At 44.2% G+C, this 27,132-nt stretch overlaps 1 protein-coding gene across 2 annotated transcripts in view; it reads left to right on the top strand.

The window, feature by feature from the left end:
- The first annotated feature begins 446 nt into the window (after positions 1-446).
- The window catches only part of LOC118796133 (paralemmin-1-like), a 27,176-nt gene continuing 490 nt past the window's right edge, over positions 447-27,132 (top strand). Inside the window, exons 1-8 of one of the 2 annotated variants that reach the window (XM_036554969.1) lie at positions 447-1,003; positions 14,179-14,224; positions 15,028-15,108; positions 18,274-18,401; positions 18,638-18,752; positions 19,341-19,362; positions 23,080-23,211; positions 25,637-27,132. The exon at positions 25,637-27,132 is cut by the window's right edge and continues 490 nt beyond it. In XM_036554969.1, coding sequence (XP_036410862.1) covers positions 14,180-14,224; positions 15,028-15,108; positions 18,274-18,401; positions 18,638-18,752; positions 19,341-19,362; positions 23,080-23,211; positions 25,637-26,199 — 1,086 coding nt within the window. In that variant the 5' untranslated portion in view covers positions 447-1,003; position 14,179 and the 3' untranslated portion in view covers positions 26,200-27,132. The remainder of the gene's footprint in view (positions 1,004-14,178; positions 14,225-15,027; positions 15,109-18,273; positions 18,402-18,637; positions 18,753-19,340; positions 19,363-23,079; positions 23,212-25,636) is intronic. The other variant, XM_036554970.1, reaches the window with a different exon arrangement.

The raw sequence follows: 27,132 nt of genomic DNA, 5'->3' as shown, positions 1-27,132 counted from the left end.
GCAGGTACGATTAATTACATCTAAGACCATGCTGTTGACCAAGTAAAAGTTTGTTGTTCGACCTCTTGACCACATTTTAACCTTTTTTTTTTCATTCGTCCGGATCATCCGTCCAGGCAAATGTTCTTGGAAATGAATCAACCACCAGAAGCGTCATCCTGCCCAGCTGATCGTTCAGCCAGTTTTAATCAGCAAAAAACAATGTAGGCTTCTCCAAAGAATGCGCTGACGTTATGATAACCGGTTAATAACATCGCCCACTCCTCGTTGGATTGTAGCAAGGCTGTTGGACATAGACAAGCATCTGACAAAAACTTAACATCAGAACTACCACGAGCCATCTGCCTTGGACAAAAACAGGGAATAATGAAGATGGTTGAAACGTTCGAGAGTGCAGCGCTCCTCCAAACGTGAGTCTCCCTGCTGTGTTTGCGGCTTGGCGGTCCTCTTGCGCGCAGCCTCTCCATCTCACTAGACCCGCTCTTCTCTCCAGAGGGGGGCGTATCCGGACGTCCCCGTGGCCTGCCATCCTAAAGCTATCGGCATTACACTACACTCGACATTTTCTGTCGACCACGAAACAAAAGGCGGCAGGGAAAAGGAGGGGACAGTCAGGGGGGCTGGGATGTTGACAGCGAGAGAGTAGGTGTTGTCTAGCATCTCCCTCACACACACACACACACGCACGCACACACGCCGCAGCCTCGCCGTTTTCGCCTCCCGATCTGGACTTGACTTGTCGGCGCTGCCGCCGCTCCCCTCGAAAATTACCCTGGGGAGGGACGTTAGATTTCACCGCCACGACCGACCGCGGTGAAGGCGTGGAGGCGGGGAGAGTAATCACAGGAAGTGGGTTACGGAGATGAGAACTGATCAAAATAAATAAATTAGTTAAGAAGCCAATCGCAGTCATACAAATTAAACACAAGGAGGGATTTGTACCGTGTTTGTCAAGAGGAGTAGACGCACTAAAAGAGAAGATAAAGATCGCAATATCCGTAGAGTGAGTACTGACTTTCATTGTGCTCTTTGCATGTTATTGACTTGTTTTCAATGAATTTGGTAATGTTGCATCACCTGCTAAATAGATGCGTAGCGTCACTTGGCGCGTCCGCGCTGGAAATACAGTCGGCTCCTCGGTTTTGTTTTCCTAAAATTGGAAACAGGCGCGTACAGCCACTTAAAGCGTGACTTTGATACAAATAAAACAGTGCGCCAATTAGGCTGTATATTTGTACAACACGTCGGTCAATGCGTTAAATTGCAGGCATACCAATGCATCCTTGCATGCGTCTGTCCTGTGTACAGTTGCACTGCAACAATTCAAGTCGTTAACTGTCCTCTGTTATGCTGAGAATTGTTCCGTGTCTGGAAAAATACATATGGATGGCTAAGAGAAGGTGCCTGGTGTGTGAATGTCAGTGAGAGAGCGCAATGACACGACCATAATTTTAACACATCGAGTGTGCTCCAAATGGTGATATTTCCGATTTGTTTATATGTGTAGATATATGGCGAAATATTGATATGACGCGTAATTAGTTATCGATGGACGGCTTGCATGCGGTTTATTTTTTCCGAGTGTGATCAATATATCCATAGCGCGTGCTTATGCTCTGCCTCAGAGTGAGAGGGGAAAAACGCTCTGCCGCAAAAGGAGTCATGTGTCAGGATTTTTGCAGCGGTGTGCATTTTACCTTCCGCGGCATTAGCGGGGAGATAACGGCATTATCCCCGCTGGATGTCTGACCGGCGGCTGTGCATGTGCGAGGATTCAGGCGCTCCAATTCTCTGTTATGTTGACATAAATAGGCTGCTCCAATATGGCAGTACGAACAGTCCTGTGTGGGCAGGTGGTGGTCTTTGGTGAGAAAAAACGTCTTATGGGTTGATCTGGAATTGCTGGTTACATGGCCATTGAGCCTGTGAAGGCGTATCAAAAAAAGAAACCGTCAAAACGAAAACCCCCTTTCCCTGAATTTGTACCAACGAAGTGCCTTTGTTTGACGTGCACACCATTTAACACGACGAAAGATGCTGAATCCCTCTGAAACACACCTCCTCGTTCATGGTTTGTGGCCTAACTCTCAAAGCATCCGTCTGTTCAGATTAGAGTCAGCCTTGGAGTGTCCCAGCAGGGTATCCTAGAGTCCTCTGTAGATTTGATTGGCCATCACTCAGCAGTACATCAGTCCTAGTGGAGGCTGTTGACTTTAAGGTACAGAAGGTCACAAATGTGCCTTTAACCTGCTAATCATCTTGAGCGTGTTTTTGATTATCTTGTTGGAGCAACAAGTGTGTCCATTCGAGTAATCATTTCTCGTCATCAGATGGTTTCTTGCATCAGTATTCAGATGGGTGTGAATGAACAAAAAATGAATGAAATCCAGAGTTGTACTCTTTATCGTTAATAATACTTACGGAGAGCCTAAGAAACTTGCATAAAATACGTTAGCCTGAAAATGAGAATGATTACACATTTCTTTGCAGTGAGTCAACACAGGGTAACAGGAATTTCATAAAGTGCTCATATTCTGAACTATATTCTGAGCATTTTCGTTTTGATCTTTGGCACTGATGCCTGTTCATTTGTGGTTAGTGGTGTCCTGTTCGTGCAACTTTTCATGAAACTTTATTAAACACACTTTTTATGTCTCTCTGGATAAGAGTATCTGCCAAATGACTATAATGAGCTGTAATGGCATGAGTTACTGAATATTCTAGTGTGAAATGATTCAAATGAAATCAATAGAAATGATCTCTCTGTTTCTTTCCATCTCTGCTTAATACCCCTTTTCCACTTTAGACCTGTAACCAGGCTGGCTCCTATAGTTCTGGTTCTGGCGGGGTTTCCATCCTGTTTTTTGTCTTGCTAGCCCAGCTTCCAGCTCTGTGACAGAGGGAACAGAGGTATAATAAGCCAGCGGGGTTTTGGCTCCACAGTCGAAAACGGGTAGAATGGGCCAGCCTGGTCCTAGCTCTAAAGTGGAAAAGGAATATGTTGAGTTGACTGGCTCCAGCTTTACAAAAGGAAAGGGGTATAATGAGCCAGCCTGGTTCCAGTTCTACAATAGAAAGGATATAATGAACCAGGCTGGTTCAAGCTTAGCTGTGGGAAAGGAGAATGATGAACCAGCCTGGTTCAAGCTCTACAGTGGCAAGGGGGTTCTAATGGGTCTGTACTCCATTTTTCTGACCATGATGAGTGATAAGCTTCTTTGTATAGTGTAAATTTTATTTAGATTAGGGGGGCTGCAGTGTTAAAGTAGAGGAAACATAAGGGAAATAGAGGGGAAGAACAGAGCATGTTTGTGATTAAATTTATGCTATGGATGAAATGAGGCAGTAATGAGTATCTGTGGTTGCAGTTCTGTGTGCTGTGTACCAGAGCCATAGAGCATGCATGAGACACATCTCCTCTGGGGAGGAGGCAGAGGGGGCTGAAGGCAGCGTGTATCAAACGGAGGGAGAGGGACTTCTTACGCTCATAGACGGGAAGCACATGTCATGCGATAAGACCTTTCCCTTCGATTCCTGTAATTGGCATCTGGGGGGGGGAGAAAGTTCACCAGCGCTTCAATTTCAGAATAGTTAACCTTTGAGTGCTCTCTGTTTCTCTCTCTCTTTCTCTCTCTCTCTCTCATTCTTTCATTCTCTCTACCTGCTTTTCTCCTTCCATCTCTCTCTCTCTGCCGCTCTTGTAATTAAGTCTCACTACAGTAGACTGTCTTCTGGCTCCACAGACACTTTCCTCTGTGCTGCTTAGACCCAAGAATGGTTCTGTCCCAGCAAGATTAGAGACATATTCTAATAGTGTTGTAACAGTCATTCATATTAAGAAATTAAGAGAGAAGTGTGGCTTTGTACAGTGGATTGTTGAGGTCATCAGAAAATAATATTTGGAGATTCGTTAGTATTATCATAATGCCAGTAGCCACACCACCATATCATTTCCTTCTGACTGATGATTAAAGATAAGTGGAGCTGGACATGGTTAGTACTTGGAGGGGAACCTTGCTGGGAGAACCAGGTTGCTGCTGGAAGTGCTGTTGGCCGGTTAGGTCTTCCGCCTGGACCAAGCAGGAAACTACTGCCTCAGCACAAGTGCAGTGATGGGGACACTGTGTTGCTGGAGGCTCCATCTTTTGGATGAGACAATAACTGAGGTTCTGTCTCGCTGTGGTAATCAGAAATACTGCGTCACTTAATGCCGTCAGTAGGGGTGTTAACCCCGGTGTCCCGGCCAAACTGGCTCTTAATCTGATTGTCTAGTCTTCCCCACTGAATTTAATAGGCTGTACAGTCTCTTGAGTTCCCTACCTGCCTTGTGTTTTCAGGTCGTCACTGTAAAATGGAAGCGAGTTCTCAGCTGAATAAAGTTTAATGCATAAACTGAAGAGAAGGGTATGTGTGTGTGTGTGTGTGTGCGCGCAGCGATGTTTAGGGTTTAGGTGTGTGCTGGGCGGCAGTGTGGGACAGGTTCTTAGTGAACCGGACTTACAACCAGAGGCGTGCAGGTTCAGATTTCGAGTGAGGGAGTGTGGGAGTACACTTGAGCGGTGCATGGATTCTGAAATGCTTCAAGAAATACCCATCAGCATAAAAGGGTAGTATATAATATGGAAAAAGTGTAGCCCAAGCAATGTTAAGTCGTGCCTGTTATATAAATAAATTCTCAAAATAAGCAGCTAAATGTAATACTTCAATTGTTCCGTGGTGCTCTCTTTTCACCCAGTATGTGCCAGCTGGGTTCACCACTGCAGGACCTCTCCATCTCTTGCTTTGATGCAAGTACGGAGTAACAAAATAACAAGCAACACCCTCCCTCTTCTCTGGCACTCATTTCATGGTGCTGATGTTTTTCACAAACACAGGAGAAATCTTTTCGAACTCTGGTGGTGAAAGTGATGTACAAAGGTTTTAAGTTCAAACTTCAGCCTCCGGGGTTTAGTTTTCTCCTGTAGTTTCTGCGGCTCTGTCTACGATTTTGGGCACACGGAGCAGGGAAGGCCTCAGACTGAGCCGTATCGATCTTTCTTTTGTCACGCCGTTGTTGCTCGGGCATAGCTACCGTTCTCTGGGCATTTTTTTCCTCAGGGGTGGTCTCTATAGAAACCGGCAGCATTCTTTCAGCTGTCCCAACAGCGTTTTGTTCTGAAATTCTTTGAAAAGCAGCTTTAACGAAAACACACACACACACATACACATACACATAGGCACAGACACACCGCAACGAAACAAAAAAGACGTTGATCTCAGCGATTGCTTTTTGTTCACTGAACAAGGATAACCTCTGAATAGGTACACTGGCCCTGCAGTAGCTGCATCCAGCTGCAGCCTCTCTCAGTGGCAGGAGTGCTAAGACGACCAACTGTGCAAGAACACGCAGGCTTGCAAATACAGAAGATTAAACATAGCTGCGTCAGTTATAGATAATCATAAAATACATACACCAATTAGTTGGGTGGCAGTGTAGCATAGTGGTAAGGAGAGCAGAACTCATAACCGAAAGGTTGCTGGTTTGATTCCCCGCTGGGGCACTGCTGTTGTACCCTTGGACAAGGTACTTAACCCACAGTGGCCTCAGTAAATATGCAGCTGTATAAATGGATAACATGTAGAAAAATAATGATACAAAAAACTGTAACCTTTGTAAGTCACTGTGGATAAGAGAGTCTGCTGGACTGTTGCGGTTGTGGTTATGCAACTAAAACAGAGATGCCCTGCATACATATAATGCTCTGGCTATTGCGGTGATGTGTCACACTTTGAGCATCAATAAGTCATCATCTTCATTATAACCATCATTATTGGCATCTTATTCATCCTCATCATCATCAGTATCTTTATGTGCGCATAATTCACACCCGCAGAACAGGAAGCACGTTAAAATAAAGCACATATAAAAACACAAGACGCCACACAAGAAAGTCCAAGGAAAGAGTTGAGTGCATCACCTTCACCATTGCAGTAACTCTGTATTGTAGTCTACACTGCACATGATCACTGTTTCAACACACGTCAGAGACGTGACGTCCTTGAATTTTGACCTCTGACCCTAGACTGGTGGATGCTCATGTATCTCCATCGAGTGTCATAGAAAGGAAAGCATTCAACCCCCCCCCCCCCCCCCCCCTCCCCCACCTCACTTCCTGTCACTCTCCAGGCCCTGGAGCTGAGTGTCAGCGTGACCCTCCTGTCAAACGGAGAGGTCATGAGCCACTGGGTCAGAAGCCCTCCGGCACTTCCACCAGCACATCCTGTTGCCTCTGACCCAAAGTCCAGAAACGGCTCCAGTAGAGTGAAAAGTCTGTGCTAATTTGTACACAAATTACTGCCAGCTGCAATTTACCGTTGTGAAAATAATCAGTTGTGCTTTAAACACTGTTTCTTGTTATTTGTTCAAATAAAGTCTCTTCCGCTTGGTTTCCTTGGTTTTTGTACATCTGCTTTTTTACTTGGGCAATGTGTTTCTGCTTCAAAAAAAATCAAGTCAGTGTTTGATTGGTTTGATCTGACTCACCAAACCTTTGAAACAAGCCTCTGAAACAAGGCCATGCACTTGCTGTGTGCATGGTAATGTCCAGTCTAGTTTTGCTAATATTTAAAACACAAGTGAGATTGGGGACACAGTGATTTTTTTTCAGTGAAATACGTAAGGCACACCTTAAAGGAAGCACTCCAAACTGCAATACCACTTCTCTCTTAGTAGTGAGGGCAGGGTCTGCAATAAGGTGCGTATGGTGAGCATCCATCTCAGCTGTGCGTTTGCAGATTTTTCAGGTACCACTCATCCTAGATAGATGCACCTTTGTATGAAAAACAAGAGTGTATATGCCCTTGTGTGTTGTTGTCCCTATGGATGGAGTCTGAATAAAACCATCTCAGCCCTGAAAACAGCGAATGAGCTTTTCCGCTTCAAAGCAGAAGAAGGTAGTGTTTATTAGAGTAGAGCCCTTTGCCGCGACAGAGTGGGACTTTGTACAGCAGAGAGTAGGAGCGTAGGACCAGATCCATTTCTGGCTATTTTTCTCATTATTTTAAGATTTGTATTTATAGTCAGAAAGTCTGGCTTGGTGAAAAGATTCAAGCCATTATAGTGAAGCCAGAGGAATCAAAACATCTTTTTCCTATCAGCAGAGCGTGATCAGCTTTAAGGAGCAGAGAATCTGTTTCTTCTTCCCCCCGTCTCCACCTCCGTGCAGGTGATTTAGGAGGTGAGGGGTGCTCTTTGTGTCCGGTGGGGGGGAGGGGGGGGGGGGGGGGGGGGCGCGGATGTGCCTCTGCTCTCCAGATGCATTTTCGATGTGCGGAGGACCGTTTTATCCCTGTGTCTGTCTTTGTTTCAAACAGATAACCACCCACGATTTATGCTCCAAAGCCGGTTACCGGTGCGTCATGCTTAACTCTGCCCCCCCAAACACCCCCCCACCCCCAGGCCTTGCAGCTATCCTGCTATCCTGTGCCTGGGGAAGGGGGGGGGGTATGAGGGGGTGTTTGCTCTGTCACCCTTTGCAGGTAATGTCAGCCGGCAGTCCTGTGTATTTAGTGGAAGGGTGGACCAATCACAATTCTCTCAGCGAATTCACGGACGTGCATGCAGCAGTGCCCAGCAAAGCCCCTACACACTCATCACAGTCAAGGGATAAAAATACAATCATTGTTTTTTTCTCCAAGGGTAGTACAAACAGAAGCACAAGCTCAATATAGACGTGGAACTGCTTTGACAATATGTCATGGTAAGGTGAATCAGCTTGCATTTGATACTGTAGCTTAATTTTCAGAATGGTTTGTTACCTTTTTCAGGTGTGATCTGAGAAAAGGAGACGTAATAATAATAAAGTAAATCTCTTGAATGTTTGAAGGCTGTTTCCCGGGGAGGGTGATCTGTGAAACACGTATGGTAAAAAAGGGTCAGATCTTCAGCATTCCTTCAGGAAAGTGAATGTCAGTGATAAAGAGGCTTCTTATGGAAACAAGAGATATGGAATCCCATTATGGCTTATGTGCGAGTGAAGTGGTGTTGCTTCATGGTGCGTGGTAGCACTGCAAAATAAAGAGCTGAGCTTGTAAGCCAGAGTGTGTAGGTTAAATCCTGGATGGGGCATTGCAGTTGAATCTGTGCAAATTTCTCAGCCTGAACAGTCTGAGTCAGTAAATGGAATCTCTATAAAATTCATGTAATGTATGTCACCCCAGGTAAGGGTTTTAGCCATGGAAATTAATAAGGTAATATCCCTGCAAACAATGGCACTTCCCTGCATTTGTGATATATTGTCTGACATCCATATCTCAGAGATATGTAGAGGAACGGCTTAACAAACTTAATGACTAGTGAAGGTAAGAGGTAAATAAATGCAGCGTGACTGCATTTTGACATGACAGCAAGTTGTGCATGTGGTTTGCCATGTTTTCTGAGAACTCCCTGTTATCCGATGACATTTATACTTTCGGCTTTATAACAATAAATAAACTTGATTTATGTGGCACCGCTGATGCCAAAATCAACTCAAAGCGCTTAACAAAGGACATACATTACATTCACTAAAGCAATAAGATAATAACTAGAGGTGATGGTGAACATAGTAGAACTGTTCCATTACCTTCAACACAGATAAGGCGTTTGTGTTCCTGTGTTTTTTGGCAACGTTTGATATTTATAGTGTTTCTGTGGCTGGTGCTAGACCTTTCCTCAGCGAATTCAGGGATGTGCATGCAACGGTGCTGGACCTTTCCTCCACTTGTCCCGGGGCTCCTCTTCATGGCTTCCATATTGTATTAAGTGCTGTCTGACGGCAGAGTGGTTTTATCGTGTGTGTACTCCTTGCTAATGCGTGCAGCGGTATGTTTGATTTCACTGCGTGCCTCTTTAATAGCTCCCCCCCGTCCCACCGCGCAAACGGGATCGCGGCCGGGAAATCGGCGTGTCAGCACTGATTCATCGATTCCCGGCGTTTCAGAATGATTAAAAATTTAACTCCCTCCGGAGTCCTGTTGACAAAACACTAACAGGCTTTCCTGTGGTGGATGGGAAGAATAACTACAACACTGCAACCACATGATTTTTTTTTGTATCCAATGGAAAAATGACCTCTACAGCATTTTTTAAATTTGGATAAAAGTCTAAAGAGGCCGCAAACAGAGATGGTCCAGGCAGAAAATGAACAAGTGGCTCAGTGTCATCCATTTGTATTCCTTGTGAGTTCTGATGTCTTACCTGGGTTGGAGTTAGACTACAAGCGGACGAGAGTGATTAGCATCTCAACAGCATTCAGGTGCTGTGATTAAATGCCCTTGTTAGAGAGAAATGAAGCAAAATCTCACAATCTCCCAACGAAAGAACTCAAAATTAGTGTAATTCTCTCAAACAAGTGACTGGCTGATTATCCACAGATCACGGACACCCCCCACCCCCCCACCACAAAGGCAGGTGATTTAGGGCGATGTGGAAAACTAATTATGTCTCACTATGTGCATCTGGAATCCACAGCACCTCTCATTCTCTTATTCTGGCCCTTTTTATCTCTGCATCATTGTCAGATGTAAGGGATTAGCTTTAAGGCTGCACTGAATATTTTTTGTGTGGTAAATTGTGTACTTGTACTTGTTTGAATTCTTTGCTAAATGCGCAGCCTCCCAGATGAGCATCTTGAAGTCTGAGTGCTGGTTTGCTTTCGTATGCATTTCTCCAGCCCTAATCTGTGGGGTCCTTATGTTTTATCTGACCAAGGAAATCCCAGATTAGTCCCGATTAGACCAGCCTGAACCGGTAGTCAGGTCAAGAGTCCCCAAGTAAAGAGATTTGTGGTCATGTTTTGGCTTCATGCCACTCATCTTGCAAACAATGGCTTTATCTGATGACGCCTTCTGTGATCTTGTATTCATTTGAGATCATCTGAGAACCCATACACACGCGCACACATACTTTATTTGAGCCCACAGTTTCAAAAAAATAAATCAATTACAGAATATCTCCATGCTGAGATCTTGTGTCCTTGTGTTTGTTACATACAGTACCACATAGATGGGATCTACCTCCCAGGTCCATGTTTAGAGGTAGATATAACAACCTCTTCTCCATCTGGATATACTCATAGTGATTACTGAGACTGCAGCATCTCGTAAAGGTGTTTTGCTTTTCTCTTTGGCAGACCTGACATCTGCAGTCCATGCACTACAAGCCTGCATATGTAACTCAAACGCACACACATACACATACTCATGCACGCTCACACTCACACACACACTCACACACACACGTACACACACATACACCCACGCTGTCACAATCACAGGAAGTGCCCACGGATTCTGAGCGATGTGTGGCTTCCTGTTCTTGTTGTGGGTTCAGGGACAGTGCTAAACATCTGCAGAGAGCTTCTCTTCCTCCTATTTCCTATAGAGTGTGTGGGGAGTGGTCAGTCACATTCTGCAAGGATTAAAAAAAAAAACAGCAACAAAAACCATTTGCATAATTTAGCCATTCAAAGTTAAGGACAAAACGTATTGTGGCTAGATTAAATCTGGCCCTTCTTGTCTCTTTATTACTTTATGTTCTTAGGAGAAAGAGCTATAGTGAAGCACTAACCTACACTTGTACGCATATTGTCTCTGCCTGCCGCAGCTCATCTGCAGTTGTGGTATGGACACAAACAGTTGTGACAACCACAGTCTAATTTTTACAGACGGTGTTTGGTCTGGGAGCTGTTTGAGGGTAATAACGGTGGCTCTTAGATGCAAAGATGCTCCGCTTCAGTTTCTTTCTCAAGACCTCCTTTATTCCACTTCTTTGAAGCGATGCACCTCTACATACCACTGCGAGCTCCTTCATCAGCCCAGTGCTTTTTTCACTGTTTCATCTCGTCAAATAGGCGAATTATCATTTGAAAAACCAAAATAAAAACCCTTTCTGTTTGCACAATTTTCCCATTGTACAGGGAACTGCACTAGGCCTGTCAGACGTAATGGTGTCTCTCCAGTATGTCTTTAGGTGGGCGGGGTGTCGCCGAGTTTAAAGGGAGAGTACATCAAAAGGCGCCGAGGGACGTCCGCTGTGCACGGTTCTCAAAGAGAACTTTGGAGTACTTTCTGAGATGTGGGAACCCATAGATGAGAACGGGGGCCTTTTTTTTTCTGTTTAGAGCAGGGATATTCCAAAAGCTTCTTTCATCTGTCATTCAGAAAGGAGAAAAAACAGCATTGGGCAGGTATTGGATGAAATGAGCTGGGAGATCCTCAATAGAACTCAAAATCATTTTACTGGAATATCTCACTTTCATTGTATTGATTGAATTTTTTGGGAGGGAAACGCTTTATGGATCACAGATCTTTAGCACCGTATGAATGGACCGATATACGGTATTGGGTTGGGTGAATAAGATGAACCATCCAGATGATTTAAAGATCCGTGGTTGTGTGCACCACGTCTATGCTCCTCCAGCAAACCCTCACAGACCACACCTACAGTGCCAGTGGCAGGCTTCAATACTCAATCACGATGACATAGAGCTCTGTGTGACCCAGTTGTGTATTTTCATTGAGGGGAATGAGTTCATTTATGAAAAAAAAAAACACTTTAACAGTAAGGGTTGGAGCCCAGAGATGATGACATTCTATGTGGGCATGCCAAATGTTCCTAAGTACTCATAAGTGGTCATCTGAGAGTCTTCAGGACAACCTGAATCAAGAGCAGCCATGATCATAACTTGCCCTACAGATGCAGGCAACATCGTAGAACAGCCCAGCACTCATTTTCACCCTGCCTAAATGGGCCAGCTCTCTGGAAGACAATAGTGCTAAAAATGTCCCGCTCCTGCAGCAAGCCTTGCGCAAAGCCAGCGATGGCAATGCTGTATATCCCTGGATGAGACATCGGGATCCAGCCTTATGATGAATTTGATTCCCTACCCCTGTCTTGGTGCCCCATGATCTACACGGCCCCCTCGGTAAGCTAATGGTATTCTGCTTGTTCATCCAGCCTGTGCCTTGTATTTTTACAGGTGGTATGTGTTATAGAGGGCTGTTCTATTAGGATGGGGAGCGCACAGTCTGTTATGCGGACCTGGACGAGGGGCACAAGGCTTCTCTGGAGACCGGGCGTTCCTGTTTTCTCTCGGGTGTGCCACGAGTCTCTCACTGTGGAATCTTGGGGCCTTGCAATCCACACAGCACATTAGGAGACTCAGTTAGCTCATCAAGGCTAAACACCAAGGTCCCCAGCTAAGGGAACTAGTCATGCTTCTGCTCTGACTATAGGGGGTGCTGTTACCTTCTGTGGTGAATTTTTACATGCTCATTAGTGCTACTGATACATAAACAAGCTGTCTGTCTCCAGGTGCAATTAGTGCTCGGGGGGGTGCCTATATTATGCCTGGTTTATGGTCTTTTTTCATCCCTGTATTTGAGTCTTGCTCATGCTATGTGCTTTTGTGGGTGATAGTCCCAGTAACTCTCTCCTGCCCTGTTCGGCAATGGACAATTTTGATAGGACTTTCTGCTGGCATGCAGGTTTACGAGCAAATATCTCTTGTTATTTGTTTTAATGTAAAAACTCTTTACACCCACATGTGGCTCTGCAGTGAAGCAAATGTTGACAAAAGAGACCACTGTGTTGTCCTTTGTTGAGTCTTTCCTTTAAAATTGCCATGGAGCAGAACTGTGCTTCTAAGTCGAAGGTTGCAAGATTTAGTTTGGGGTGGGTCACTGCTTTTGTACATTTCAGTGAACCACTTAATCTGAATTACTTCACGATAGTATGTGAAATGTTAGGTGTGTAGGACGCTTTTTATCCACCACCTTATCCTGCCAAGCGAAGAGATTAAAAGGGAAAAAAATGCATCAGAGCTGGGCCTCTCTGCTTGCTGCGGAGTTCTGGAATCACTTTAGGAAGGAATGCTTTAGTCCGAAGGCTGTCGACAGTCCAGAAATTCGCCTGCCATTCATAACTTTTTTTACTTTCTAACGACCTTCGCTCCAGTTTGTTCTCTCCAGTGATCTCAGTTCCTGCTCTTGAGTTTCTCTCCCCCAGCTCAGAAATGATCATTTCCTGCAAAATGAAAAAATGTGATTTCTTTTCTGTCCAGTCGCCATGAATTTCCAAAGTGCTGTTTGTGGTTGTGAGACTGCACTACCAAGTTATCGCGAGTTAATTAGCAGACATCGTCAGGGGTTTCCCTTGACCTTTGTATTGACAGTTGAGTTTGCCAGTGTTTGGTATTTTGCGTCTGTCACTCAGAAAGGCTTGACTCAGAACAGCATCAGTGTCAGAACAGTTTAGAGAACTTTTGAGAAATTTTGAGAAAAGTTGAGAAATACTGAGAGATTGTTGACTGCAGGTGAGAAGAGCCTCAGTGGTGTGATGACTCCCTGTCTGTGACTGGCCAGTTCCTGTGTTCATTTTGTGTTTTCCTATCTGTACCTAGTTTATAAAAAATGTTGTGGGGAGGTGTCCTTCCTTCTTCTGGTTGGAGAAAACAGAAAAAGAACAGGTTCAACACACACTGTGTAAGCCCATTCTGAAATGGGCTGTTCTGTGTGATTTTTCTGTCATATGTCTTAATCTATGTCACACGAACTGCAGTGTGTCAGATCATTTTAAGCATAACTGTTTGAATTTGGGTCTTTGGGAATACCAAGGAGAGGAGTGATGAAATGTCCTAGTATTTCTATGATAAAGTTGGAATATTTATCCATACATGTGTCTGCTCAAATGATAAAATCTGCTGCGTGATGGAGATGTATCATGTCACATATTTTTCCAACTATCACACATCATTTTTCAAACATTTTTACCTCCTCTGGGCACATGAATATGTGTAGGTATCAAAAAAGCACAGCAGCTAAGATTCATCTTTGACAGTTAAGCACAAGGCGCTTTGCGGATTGCATTGCATTTAGCCCTGAGTAATGGAACGTGGATCGAAGTTGGGTGTGTGTGTTTGTGTGTGTGTGTGTGTGTGTGTGTGTGTGTGTGTGTGTGTGTGTATGTATGTGTGTGCGCGAGAGAGAGAGAAAGAGAGAAAGACAGATAAATCTGAGTTTGTTCCTTTGATATTGGCCATATAAGGGAAGTGGTACTTACCGCCACCTTTCCCATTGCCCTATTGTTTATCTCCTGTCTTAAATCATGCTCTCTCCCCTCTCTCTCCTTCTCTCTCTCTCTCTCTCTCTCTCTCTCAGGATGTCAGAAGGGCTGTCACAGCAGGAGAGACTCCAGGCGATAGCGGTGAGTGAATCTCTCACCTCCATGTTGGTGCTCTCACACACATTAACCATTACTCTGTTCATTCAAAAAAAAAAACAACAGGTCAAAGGTCACGTGCAGAAATATAGATATAGATTTTTACTTTTCTGTGGGAGATTTGTCTTCCTCTACATTGATTTTTCCCTGTAACATTCTCTGTGGGATAAAACTGTTGGCTGTGAGCCTGTGAGGGATGTTTAGAAACCTTCCCGGAGAGTCCACTTCCTGTCCTCGAATTGCTGGGAAGCACTGCTTCCAGGGCAGAGGGTCAACCCAGGCCTGTTTTTACCACACTGCAGTCTTACCCTCAATCAACCCTTTCAGTGGCCACTATCCTAGGTCCAACATTCAATCCGTACCTTTCAGTGGCTTCTCTCTCCCTCCCTTTCTCGCTATCCATTTAATTCCGTTCGATTCAATAACGCTGCATCGACACAAATGTCTGCCAAGGCTTGTATTGCAATAATACACGCTGTTGACACAAACGGATTGCCTTAATGTCTTCTTTTCCACTCTCCCGCTGCTTCCTCCCGGCACTTGACCCGGCCCAGATTTGGAGATTCGGATCCCATTTTACAGAGAAAGCCTGATTAAACAGCTTGACAATCTGTGCCTTTCTTTACCCCTGGCAGGTACGCCGGTGTTTTCATTACTGGATGTGAGTGACACTATTAATATCAGTGCTACAGACATGCTGTCCCCCAGCAGAAACGCAGACACCGCCTCCTCACGGGGGAAGCCACTCGTCACAGTATGCGACCTCTCACTCTCCCTTTCTCTCACAGGAGAAGAAGAAGAGGCAGGCGGAGGTAGAGAACAAGAGGAGGCAGCTAGAAGATGAACGCCGACAGCTGCAGCACCTCAAGGTTGGAGCCACTGTCCTGCTATTATGTGTCTGAGTCTGACCTTGTGCTGACTGCACACTGTCAGCAGCAACTGACCCTGACCCGAGTCAGGGTCAGTTCCGTTTCAATTCATTCAATTCAGGAGCTACTTGAAATTCAGTTCGTTAATAAAAAAATAATGAGCAATTTTCACTTCATTCCCTGAATTGGCTGAATTTAAGCAGAATTGACCCCCAACTCTTATGTGCACTGACACCAGCATCCGCACTGACTGGACACTGACACCAGCAACTGCTTCAACTCCATATAGACAGACACAAGCTGGCTTTTTTTTCATGTCGCTACTTGCACAACCTGATGTTGAAATACTCGGATACAATGGAACAGAACCAGCGTTTGCATCCTTAACGTCAGATCTGTTGTTAAATTAGCCCTATACAGCGGAACAGGAGAGATGCTTGCATTTTTTACGTTAGATCTATTGTTAGAATAACCTTATGCAATGAAACGGAACCTTTGCTTTATAGTCTGTCGGAGTCAAACAGAAGTACCTGCACACGTCCATAAATCTGCAGATGCTGAGCAGAAAAGGTTGCTGAAGTGAGGACAAAAAAAGACTATCGCTGAACCGGCTCCGGGAAAAGTGCAGAGACAAGCAAACTCAGACCCAAGTTTGTCTGCACCAGCCTGTAAACGAACCACTCACACCTGAGCTGAGAGGTACCAGGTCATGGCAGGGACAGGGTGCGTTTTAGCAGAAAGAATTGTGGTGAAAAGTGTGCACTGTGCATGCAGCCAGGCGTATTCGGAGAGGTGAGTTCCAGATGTGAAATTCCAGCGACCATGTGACAGGTGAAGGACAGATTTAGGACAGGCATAGGATGGAGGAGGCAGCCCTCTTGAGATGTCCTGCTGAAGAAACAACCTTGTCTGCTCACAGTGTCAAGCCCTTAGGGGGAGCATGTCTGCTAAAAGCCATCAGCCTCGGAGTGTCACAGAACAAAGTTTGAGCCTGCAGAAAAAAAAGGCGGTTCATGAAGACGGTTTCCTGTTTTGTGGAAGAGGAAAAACAATTAGTTTCCTCTGGGAAAATATTCAGGACATTGTCTCATTGTGGTCAGCTCCACAGCAGTTTGGCCCATTGTAGGCTTGAAAAAACTTGTGTGAAAATGCACAGCAGTTTTAACATATTCCTTTAGAATTTTCACCATCATTTTGCTGCAATCTTTAATATATCTGCATTAAAACATTACATTTGGTATATAATTTTTTTCAGAAATTGTAAAGCAAGAAGCAAAGACTTAGCCTATTTTGTTGAGTAAAATGGGCAACTTAAAAACTAACATACTGCAGGGTGAATGGTGTAGCACAGGGGAACAGGTTTTGACATTAGTGGGTTACAGGGTCAATTCTCTTCCCTTGGGCACAGGAGATATTATTATTATCGCTCCAGTGTAATATCAAATAAATGTAGGTAATGTTATACCCCATGGATAAGAGAATCTGAGAAGCGCAATATCAGTCTGAAGTAATTAGTCATCAGCGCTGGATGTAAGCACTAGAGATAAGATCCGCATCTGTACACATTATCAGTCTCAATGGAGCTGTGCTGCTCTCAGCCAGGTGCACTGTGAGAGAGCTGTCTGTGAGTACCAGGCAACTAGACCAGTGAAGCCACAGTGGGGCATCCCATAGGCTACAGTTTAACTGCTGAGTGACTTCTTAGGTTCTTCCAATAGATAGATTTCTTCACTTTTAGCCCTCACAAAAACATATATTTTAGTGTTTTTCTGCTATTGTATTATTTGATATTTTTAAATAATATGCCATAACAAATGTTATGTTCCCCCCTTCTTATCTCTGATAATTTGGATTCTGTGAGTGTGTATGTGTGTGTGTCTGTGTGTGACTTTGTGTATATGTGTATTTGCAGGTGTGTGTGTGTATGTGTATTTGCAGGTGTGTGTGTGTGTGTGTGTGTGTGTGTGTGTGTGTGTGTGTGTGTGTGTGTGCGCGTGTGTGTGTGTGCGTGTGTGTTGTGCGAGTCGTTGTTTTTTCCTTACGACACTGTATCCTCTTGCAGCACATCTGAATAGGTACATGCTACATGTTGTGCGTGCAGAGTCCTCTCAGCTTGTTATATTTTTGCCTGGATTATACTGTGTGTGATATTCAGTGTTCTGTTATTCAGCCATAAAACGCTTCTTATGATTCGTCTGGGGAAGGAATAACAAATAGCAGACAGGAAGAGAGAGAGATGCAGTAAAACAGTTACAATGAGAATAAGACTGTGAGATCAGCGGGGTGGAACTCTCATAAAATATGGAAAGCAGACGAAAAGATGAAACTAGGGTGGAAAAACTGCTGAAGCTGAGAGTTGGAAAAGGAGAGAATGGATGGTCCTGTCGTTAGAGGGGGGTGGCTGTGTGTGCGTATCCCACACCTGCGGTTTACACGTCTGGGTGCGCACAGATTCAGAGAGGGGATGCTGTGCTTTCCACCCATCATGCACTTGGGTCTGACGCCTTACAGTGGGTGGTGCTGGCCCCAGGTCAGCTGCCAACAGTCATAACCGTTCCGCTTGAAGGCACTGTGCTGTGCAGTAGCTGGCCTGTGATCAGTGCAAGCGAGCGCAGCAAACAGACCGCAGTCGAGCCTGTTAGAGACAGCAGGTCAGACAGCAGGGTTGAGGTAACTGAAGCACGAATGAAACAAACTGACCAATTTGGCGGATTCCCTGTCAAATGCACTCCTACAGCTTGGTCCCCGTGCTCCCATTTAGTGCCAATGATCTAAATTAATGAAGTGTGCAGGGGACTTGAGCTGTTCAGTGCTTTGGCTAGTTGATACAGTGTCCCTGAAGAGGAAACGGCTCCAGCAAATCTGATGTCTTTTTTTACCCCAAGTAAATTTGACCATTTACTTTCTTGTATTCTCGTACTCTTGTATGCTTATCTTGTATTCTTATTTTATAATAATGAATATATCTCAGATGTGTGATTAACGTATTTATTCCCTTGTTAAGTAAATAATTTTGAATGTTTTTTAATTGAAATGGCATGATCTACGAAACTAAAATGACATTGTGTTGTTTACAGGATCTTTGTGTCTTTCTTTGTAAATGTAACTGCTTAATTTTTTCATTATTGCTTCTCTTAAACTTAAAAAAAACTTCTCGTCCCATAGTCAAAAGCTCTACGAGAGCGATGGCTGCTGGATGGAGCGCCCTCTGCTGGCTCGGAGGAAGATGAAGCAAAGAAACAGCTTCAGGAAGATGAAGCCAAGACCAAGTGCCTGGAGGAGACCATTCTCAGGTGTGTAGATATATAAAGAATACCCTTGGGCAAGAGAGTTTACCCGAATTGCTTCAGCAAACTATCCACTTCTGCAAATAAAAAAAGATGTAAAATGTAAGCTAATCGCTAATGCTACTTGGGTAAAGGTATCTACTATGCAAACAGATTAGTAAATTAGTAAATTAGTCATAATTATTAATACTAATGATATCATTGCTATTAACAACAGTAACCCAGTTCTGTCTGTGTCTCAGACTGGAACAGGAGCTGGAGGAGCTGGAGACAGGTGTGTCAGCAACTTCCACCAAGGAGAACCTGTCAGAGGTCGCCAAGGAGGAGGCAGCCAAGCCGGCAGATGGCCTGGATACAGTAAGTCTCCACTCTATGCAGTGCTGAACAGCTTAGTTGCGCCGGACAAAGGGTACAACAAGGAATAGTGGGGAGGAGGGTGGACAGGGCTGAAGACTTTAAATGTCCAGTTTTCACGGCTAGGTGACATGATGAGAACGACATCACATCAAGTTTAATGAATGCATCCCGCCGTCTGATTGGTTGGATAATTAGTTCCAGCTGGAAATGCTCCACGGGTTTGCTCTCAGACAGAATGTGATGTCAGGGCGGAGCAAGTATTAACAGGGAGTTTCGGAACTCCATATCAGCTACACTCAGTGCAATCTTTTTGAAAAGATTCTCATAGCCCCAGTAAGGAGTGATGGCTTCTCCTGCAGTTCTTAACTTTTAATTACTCTTCCCTCCACTTCCTCCTCCTCTTCCTGCATTAGCCCCTCCCCTTCGCCCACCCCACCAAACCCTTTCTGTCCAATCAGAGAATTGTATTCAGAGAGAGCCTCCTCTCTGTTGTTGCAGACAGCTCATATTGCTTTTTTGGCACATGAATCTGAAAGCAGTGGCAATGACAGAATGGGAGTAATGTCTCTCTGCTCTCCTCCCTTTCAGGCTCCCGCAAGCTCTGTGAAAGGTAAGGGTGATTCAGTCAGTGTCTCTCGTACTCTACTCTCCTCATACCCTCATTCCCCCTTCTCCTCCGGTGTATTTCAGAATGATTATCAGTCTTGTATAGTCAATACCCGTCACATATGTCATAATCAATATCAGGCTCATATTCCATGTGTATCAATCTTATATCTCATGATATACGTCAGTCTCATATCTCCTAATAAATATCAGTTTCATATCCTATGATTAGTATCAGTTGCATATCAAAATTAATATCAGTCTCGTATCTCAGAATTAGTATCAGTCTCATTTTTTTGATGATGGCAGTCAAGCTTCCTATTCTCCTAAATGTTGAAATAATTTAAAATGGCGCCTGGGCTGAAACCAAGGCAGTTAAGCTTAATTACTAAGCTTTTCCACACCCCCATACCCCCCCATGTCCCCTTCCCGCAATTTAAACCTAAACTTCAATTCACATTTCACAAAAAAAGGGTGAGGAATGATTATGTTGCTCTTTAGTCCTAAATAAAACCTGACATTGCACAGTTCTCTGAAATCTACATGGTCAGACTATATTCAAATCCCAGATGTTTGTGCAGTGCAGGAGGGCCTTTCCATCTCTGTCTTTTCTATGTCTCTCTCTCTCTCTCTGTCTGTCTCTCTATCTTTTTGTCTGTCTGTCTGTGTATTTGTGTCTCTCTGTCTCTAATCCACATGCTGGGCTATACCCCCTGTGTGCCACCACCTCTCTCTCCATACCACTTCCTTACTTCATGCCATACTTAGAGGTCAAAGTTCACAGCAGCCCCCGCGTGGACAGTCCCAGGCGTGGCTCAGATATGATGAAGGCAGGTGAGTCTCACGTCCTGCTGCCCAAGCAGAAACTTCTAGAAACATTCAAATTAGACCACCGTGCTTTTCTGCGCAGCACTTCCTGTGTGTACTAAGACATGTGGGCCGCTTGCATCTATACTGTGCATTTTGTACAGTACTAGTAACCCTACCTCATTGTTTCAGAGTCAGTAGGATTTTAACCTGGTATCTCTACTAAGATTTTATTGTTTGTTACCCAGTGGAAGCCTTGCATTTAAAGTTTATTTGTGATTTTATTTATGGTATACCCATTCCCCTATACTTTTGCTCAGGATAGATTGAGGCCCCGAGGCCATATATTAATATTTTACAGCTGAGGCCACTTTAAAGAACTGGAATTATTATCTTAGGTCAGACTAAGTTTGTCCCACATCCGCAGAGTGACTTCTCCTGTTAGCTCGGCTTCATGCTGGCAGCAAACCTACATTTGCCGGTTGTTTCATTTCCAGTCTTCAATGACCTCAGCCTTCTTTGCTGCATCACCATTGCAGATGGGATTGTGTCTATCTTTTAATCAAACTAACTTTCATCAGCTGTGCTATAGCGATAAGTGAAAGATGAGATATTCTACAGGTGACAAAAGCCAGCGATTTGTAATTGTGGTTTGTAAAAGTGTTTTACTCCCCTGCCCTGGCCAAATGGTCCTCCGTGATATCACATCTGCTGGAGTTTGATTAATATTTTTGCTATGGTTTAGTCGAGCTTTCTCGTGTAGGCACAGAATTTCCTCTTTGACTCCTTATTGGTCTCTGCCTGTCCCTGGATTGTAACTGACTCCAGTATGCATCTGAATAATATGGTATGATATGGTGCATTGGCGAAAGAAAGAAACTAATTGGAAAATTTGATTTGGTGTGTTAACTTGTGTGTGCTAAGTCAAATATGGAGTGAGAGTTAAAAGTGATGGGTAAAACTGCACTCCTCTCCTGGACTCATAGTTCTTACAGAGTCCCTCATGGGATGCTCTATGGATGTGGTTGTGGGCACAAGAGAACATGAGACAATTCATGGGTGTGTCCCTGTGATGCAATATATATCTAGACAGTTACCAAATAAGAATGAGGTCAGGTATTTGAGAATTGCTCATGTTTGCTCCTTTATTTATCACATTTATTTGTCTGCTGCAGGATGCTTTCAAGTTAATGAATAAAGTAATGCATGAATCAATAAATGAGTGGATCAATCGAATGTTATTCGATACAGCAAGCAAACAAACGGTCTTGGAGTACTTCATGGAGTGCATTACAGAGAAGCAACGCAAGGTATAATGGACACAACATACAGGAGACAGAAAGGGAAGAGCAATGACTCTGACTACAGAGAACAAGTCATTGCTATCCAAAGCAATACTGTTATAAGTGGTATATTTAAAACAGCCAGGTTTGTGAATAAAGAGGTGTCCTGATGCAATACCTTGTAATTACGTACAATCCTGTGTATATAAAAGTTGAAATGGAAGTCGAAAAAAAAATCAAGAAAAAAAAAAAGTCAAAATGAATGTGCAGACATGTTCCATGTTGCAGATTCCACAGCTCCTGTAATTATGGTTAACATTTTCCACTGTTCTGTCTTTCCGTCCAGATCCTTTATTTGACCATCTGCCTGAATGTGTGTGTTTGTTTGTGTGCGTGCGTGTGTGTGTGCGTGCATGTGTGTGTGTGTGTGTGATCATATAGAACATTATTAAGTAGACAAAAATGAGATGCTATGGTACTGTAAATCTGGCTGTGGTCGCTCAGTATGCAAATGGAATAGCTCTCTTTTGGAAAATAAATCCTCTATAGATCTATATATCTGGCAAATTTTCTGTTGCCATGGCAGCACCAATCAGATGCAAAGCTGGTGGTTGCTGTGACTTGCCTGCTATTGTTGCCATGGCAGCATAGCATGTCACTTTCATAAGAAACTTAACCTTTTTAAAAGGTGTCTCTGGAATTGCCTCAATGTACAGCCAGGGCATCTCTTAGATTTAGTGTCATGAGAGGAAAATTGTCATCATCTTTTCCATATGAGAATTTTATGCACAATTAAACACTATGTCTCTTGGTAGGTGATTTTAAGTTTGATCCTTGATTCTCAGAGGGAAACTTCTCCTGGTTGCATTCTACTGCTGTAAACACCACAAATAAAAGCTAGGAATCTCCCATAAAACAGTAGAAGTTAAACGCTAGGGCTTCTTTGGTGAAAGCATGTTCAACCAGATGCTTACGCCAGTGGCTTTTTCTCGCTCTGGATTAGCTCAATTCATTGCCCCTCTGTGTTTGCAATTAATTTATTATGATTTCCGTACACACTGACACAGTTTCTACAGCGGGAGAAAATAAAACGTAGATGAGGGAGGAGAGTAAGATCCATGCGGAAAAAGACGACTTTATTAAACTGTGGCAAGAGCATGAGGGTTTGTTTAACTCATGCACAAACAGTTACCACAACAAAGGCAGACAGGTGACAGATATAACCAGGGAGCCTGATAGAAAAAGTTAATAACTGCATGTCTCGGAGTAATAGTGGTTTACAACCTTATGGAGCATCTTAAGTGACAGTGGCATCGTGTGTATTTGCAGCTCATAAGAGGCTCCATAAACTATACCGTGCCAATCATAGGACCTGACAGTGCACAACTTAGGGTGTTAAGCCATCTTTGTGTGTCCATGCCAAGTTTCACCAAGAATCATGGTAAACTCATTAAAAGCAATTAAAAGAGCTAAATTTGGGCTTAAAGGTATGAAGTGCACAGTAGGCATCTTGGAGAGAGTGTGTACTGGGTGTTATAATGAGAGAATGAGATCAGAGAAGAGTGTGAAAAAGAGGCCCCCTTCTCCCGAACCCAGTAGGCACCTAATTCCTGTTTTCATTGACGTTCCAGCGATGTACTCGATAGAGATCACCATTGAAAAGGACAGACTCACGGGAGAGACTAAAGTGCTGTCCACCAACACAATGCTGCCCAAAGACCTCTCTCAGCAGGGGGTCAAGGTGTATGAGGATGACCACAAAGGTGACGTGCTGGTGGTGGGAGAGAGATCACTGTGAAAACAGTGGGGGTGGAAAATTCAGGCAAGCGCTTTACGCTTTACGAGAAGTGGCGAGGATGAGAACTCTGGCTAATGTGTTCACTGTGGTTTCATGTAATGTTCCAGACGCGTCATACAATGTTTGAGGAATTGCGTGTAGAGAAGACGTAGGCTGATGTCAGAGCTGCGACACATTCATATTTTCACTTTATTTGATGAATGAAAAATGAATGAATGTGAAATGAAATTCACATAAAACATACTGACCAATATGTTTTTATATCACGATGAAAAAAAAACCCCTAGAAATAAGAATACATTTATATTTAAAGTTCACTGTCATTGTTGTCCCACCTGAACTCCCAAGTCTCACATAAAAATGCACACTGATGAGTAATTCCACTTCTCGTAAAGTGTTATAAGTCTATTGAACCCAGCATGGCATACTGTAGCAGGGAGAGTATACCTCCTGCATATTTTTACCCCACCATCTCCTGCAGCTTGTGCATTCATCATCTGTATAAGAGATAGCAGCGAACGGCAGGTAAATCATGCTGAGTGTAATGCATTCATGACCCGTCCTTGCTGGGCTGTAGTTTCTTAGGCTGTGGCCTGTCACTCATACCTTTTTCCTTTGTAAAGCTGGAAGGCTGGTTCCAGCTCTGTAGTGGAAAAGGAGTATAAAAAGCCAGCCTGGTTCCAGCTCTGCAGTGGAAAGGGGATATGAAGAGCTAGCCTGGTTCCAACTCTGCAGTGGAAAGGGGGTATGAGGAGCTAGCCTGGTTCCAACTCTGTAGTGGAAAGGGGGTATGAGGAGCTAGCCTGGTTCCAACTCTGCAGTGGCTCTATTACCCCCCCCCCCCCTTCCCCACCGCTTCTCAAACTTTCTGGGATGGCCCTGTTGTAAGGCCTCCCAAAAAGAACTAAGATGGACTACCCCCCAAATCACCACCCTCTTACCCCAACATCACGACAGAGAAACATGTTGCTGCCATTTTAGATCCTGACTGAGATACTTGCAGGCAAGTTAGTTGTTTGCATGCAGCTTGCGCTGAGCCACAGGGTACCGGAACCACAGTTCAGAAGGTGATGTCATCAGGTTTGAAGTGCATCGGAGTCCAGGAGTCTGTTCATTTATGAGCTGGTCCTTTTGAATGATGTTTGGTTCGCATTTTGGGAACATTGTCTTATTTAAATGATTTATTTTGGCATGGATCTGATCAAGTTGAATGCACTTTTTGGCATTCATCATTGGCGGCACTGTGACATAATGGTTTTGGCACTATATTTGGTCCCAGCTTGTGGAACATTTTAATCCCTGGTGGGATACTGCTGTTTGCTTTAGACAGAAAGTTCTTTCACCTGGTCTACTTCAGTGCATATTCAGCTATAATAAACAGTAGTAATGGTAATTTGATTTAATATCCAGTAAATAAGGAAGTTTAGAAAATAACAATAAATAAGTTGGCATGTAATTGAATTAAGGAAATCATTATAAATGTCAATTGTGTCATTTGGTATGGTGTTTGGAATGTAAGTATAGGTAAATAAGCTTTAGCGGTAATATTTCATTGTGGAAACATTACTGGCACTAATCACTAGTCAGAAGTGAAAAAACAGTCACATGATTACAGCTAAAACACAAATGGTCAGATGTGCCAAGAAAACACAGAGTGAGAAATGTCTAAATGTAAAAAATGTAAATGTAGTTATCTGGAATTATTTTGAATTAGTATGTGTAGCTAATTCATGAATTTTGCATGAGTTAAAAGCTTTTATTCTTGTGAGGGCTGAATGGCTTGGCTTTTGCATTCAGAGGTTTTATGAAAAGCTCCAGGAACCTCAGAAATGATCATTTAGCAATGGCTTAATAAACAAACAACCGACAACATACAATAGTGATGCAGTTTAGCTTTCTCGCTTTGGTTAGAGCACCCGTCCTTCTGACCGTCACGCTCCCACGGTCACATTTACCTGTACAATAGGGCGCTGAGCAGCCAGGTGAAGCTCTGACGGAGTGGTAGACAGACAGCGCTGTCATACCCAGAACGCACCGATGCATTTCCCCCGCACCCTTTGGTACCCTTCACTCTCCTGCCTGCTCTGTGTAACTCTGCTTTTCTGTCACTGGGTCTGTGCAGTCATTCTCCCTGTTTGGTGCTGTCTATGAAGGGAGAGAGCTTACGCTGCCCTTTCACCTCTCCCCTCAGTGACTCCGCCCATATCATCGTGTGTGGGAGGGGCCAGGGGTGGGGATGAATGTTACTGAGCGTGCTGGTTTTAAATGAAGTAACCCTCCTCGCTGGCCTGCCCCCCCCCCCTTCTCTCTCTGTCTGTCTGTCTGACTTTCCCCTTTCTCTGTCTTCTCTCTCTTTGTGTCTCTCTCTCTCGTGGCCCTCTCCCCTGCAGTGGTGCACGAGGTGCGAGGGACCGACGGCGCCCCCGAAGACGGGGTGCGCCTGCTGAGCTCCTCGGAGGTGGACGAGCTCATCCACAAAGCGGACGTGGCGTCCGCAAGCGAGGGTGGGGTCACTGTCGCGGGGGAGGAGAAGGAGGCGGCAGCGGCGGCTCCATTGCCAGCGGAAGGGGAGGCGGAGCAGACCCCTAAAAAGGAGATCACGGGCATCGAAGCCAAGCCCACTGGCGGCGACCCCTCCACCGAGGCTACGGCCGAGAACCCCGTCTCCATGGTGTTCATGGGCTACCAGAACGTGGAGGACGAGGCGGAGACCAAGAAGGTGCTGGGGCTGGAGGGCACGGTGAAGGCGGAGCTGGTGGTCATCGAGGACGGGGGGGCCAAAGCGAGCACTGAGGAGGCCAAGGAGGACCAGGCCCCGCCCAACGGGAGCGCGGCTGACCCGGCAAAAGGCCAGGAGGCGACGGAGGAGAAAGCAGAACCAGAGGCGGGAGCGGCAGAACTCAAGGACACCACCAAGGAGAAACAGCCCTGCAAGTGCTGTTCCGTTATGTGAGCCCGCCCCCTCGTGTGCGGACGCTCACGGCGGCTTGACTGTTTCAAGGACAAACGACAACCACGACCACAACAACACAAACACTATAACGCAACCATGACCATAACTGAAACAGAACGACATAAACACAAACGCAATGACCGTAACTGCACAAACATGAACACAAACACTCACAAACACGTTCTGTATCCTCTGAACATCAATTGTTCCACAAAATATTTTTTCATCTTTTGTTGAATTTAAAAAAAGATCTATTTCTTTCAAAACTGTTTTTATGTTGTTTTTTTTCATTTTGATTGCATATAAATTTTATTACTGACTAAGCAGAACTGTCCCAAGTAATCAGAGGCATGGTATCCATATGCACCTAAATCTGAGATTTGGAACAATAGGAAACTCCTGAGCGCCTCTTTCTCAGAACTATCCCGCAAATATATTTTAAAATCTCCTAAATATGAATATTGTAGTCTCATGTATCTATCTATAAAATAGTTTATTTTCAAAGTTATGTATTTATTTGTTTTGTTTATTTTGTCTTTTTTTGCGAATAAATCCCTCGTTTCAGACACGGTGTGGCCAGAGCCCTTATATACCATATGCTGTCTGTGCCCTTCTGAAACATTTCAAACTGTCAGACTGTTGAAGAAACCCTGTGAGGGGTTACGGAGAAGCCTGAACCAAGTATATGGACCATTTGAAAAAAAAATGCATTGTATTACTCAAGACTGCCAGTGCAAAAATTCTTTGGGTTCTCCAGAAAGAAGAAAACGGTAACATGCTGTACATAAATGGAGACAAGGATGCTGGAAAGCCCTTCTTGTGTCTTAAAACTTGCCCTATGTTAAGTGCACTGTTTTATGAATGGACACCCAGCTGCCTCACTGAATCGATATACAGGGCAGTAAGGCTTTAAAAAAAAAGCAATTGTGCTAT

The sequence above is a fragment of the Megalops cyprinoides genome, chromosome 20, assembly GCF_013368585.1.
Source record: "Megalops cyprinoides isolate fMegCyp1 chromosome 20, fMegCyp1.pri, whole genome shotgun sequence".
In the NCBI taxonomy this organism is placed as follows: domain Eukaryota; kingdom Metazoa; phylum Chordata; class Actinopteri; order Elopiformes; family Megalopidae; genus Megalops; species Megalops cyprinoides.
The sequence above is the reverse complement of the archived record's forward strand: the minus strand, read 5'-3'. Positions and strand labels throughout refer to the sequence as shown.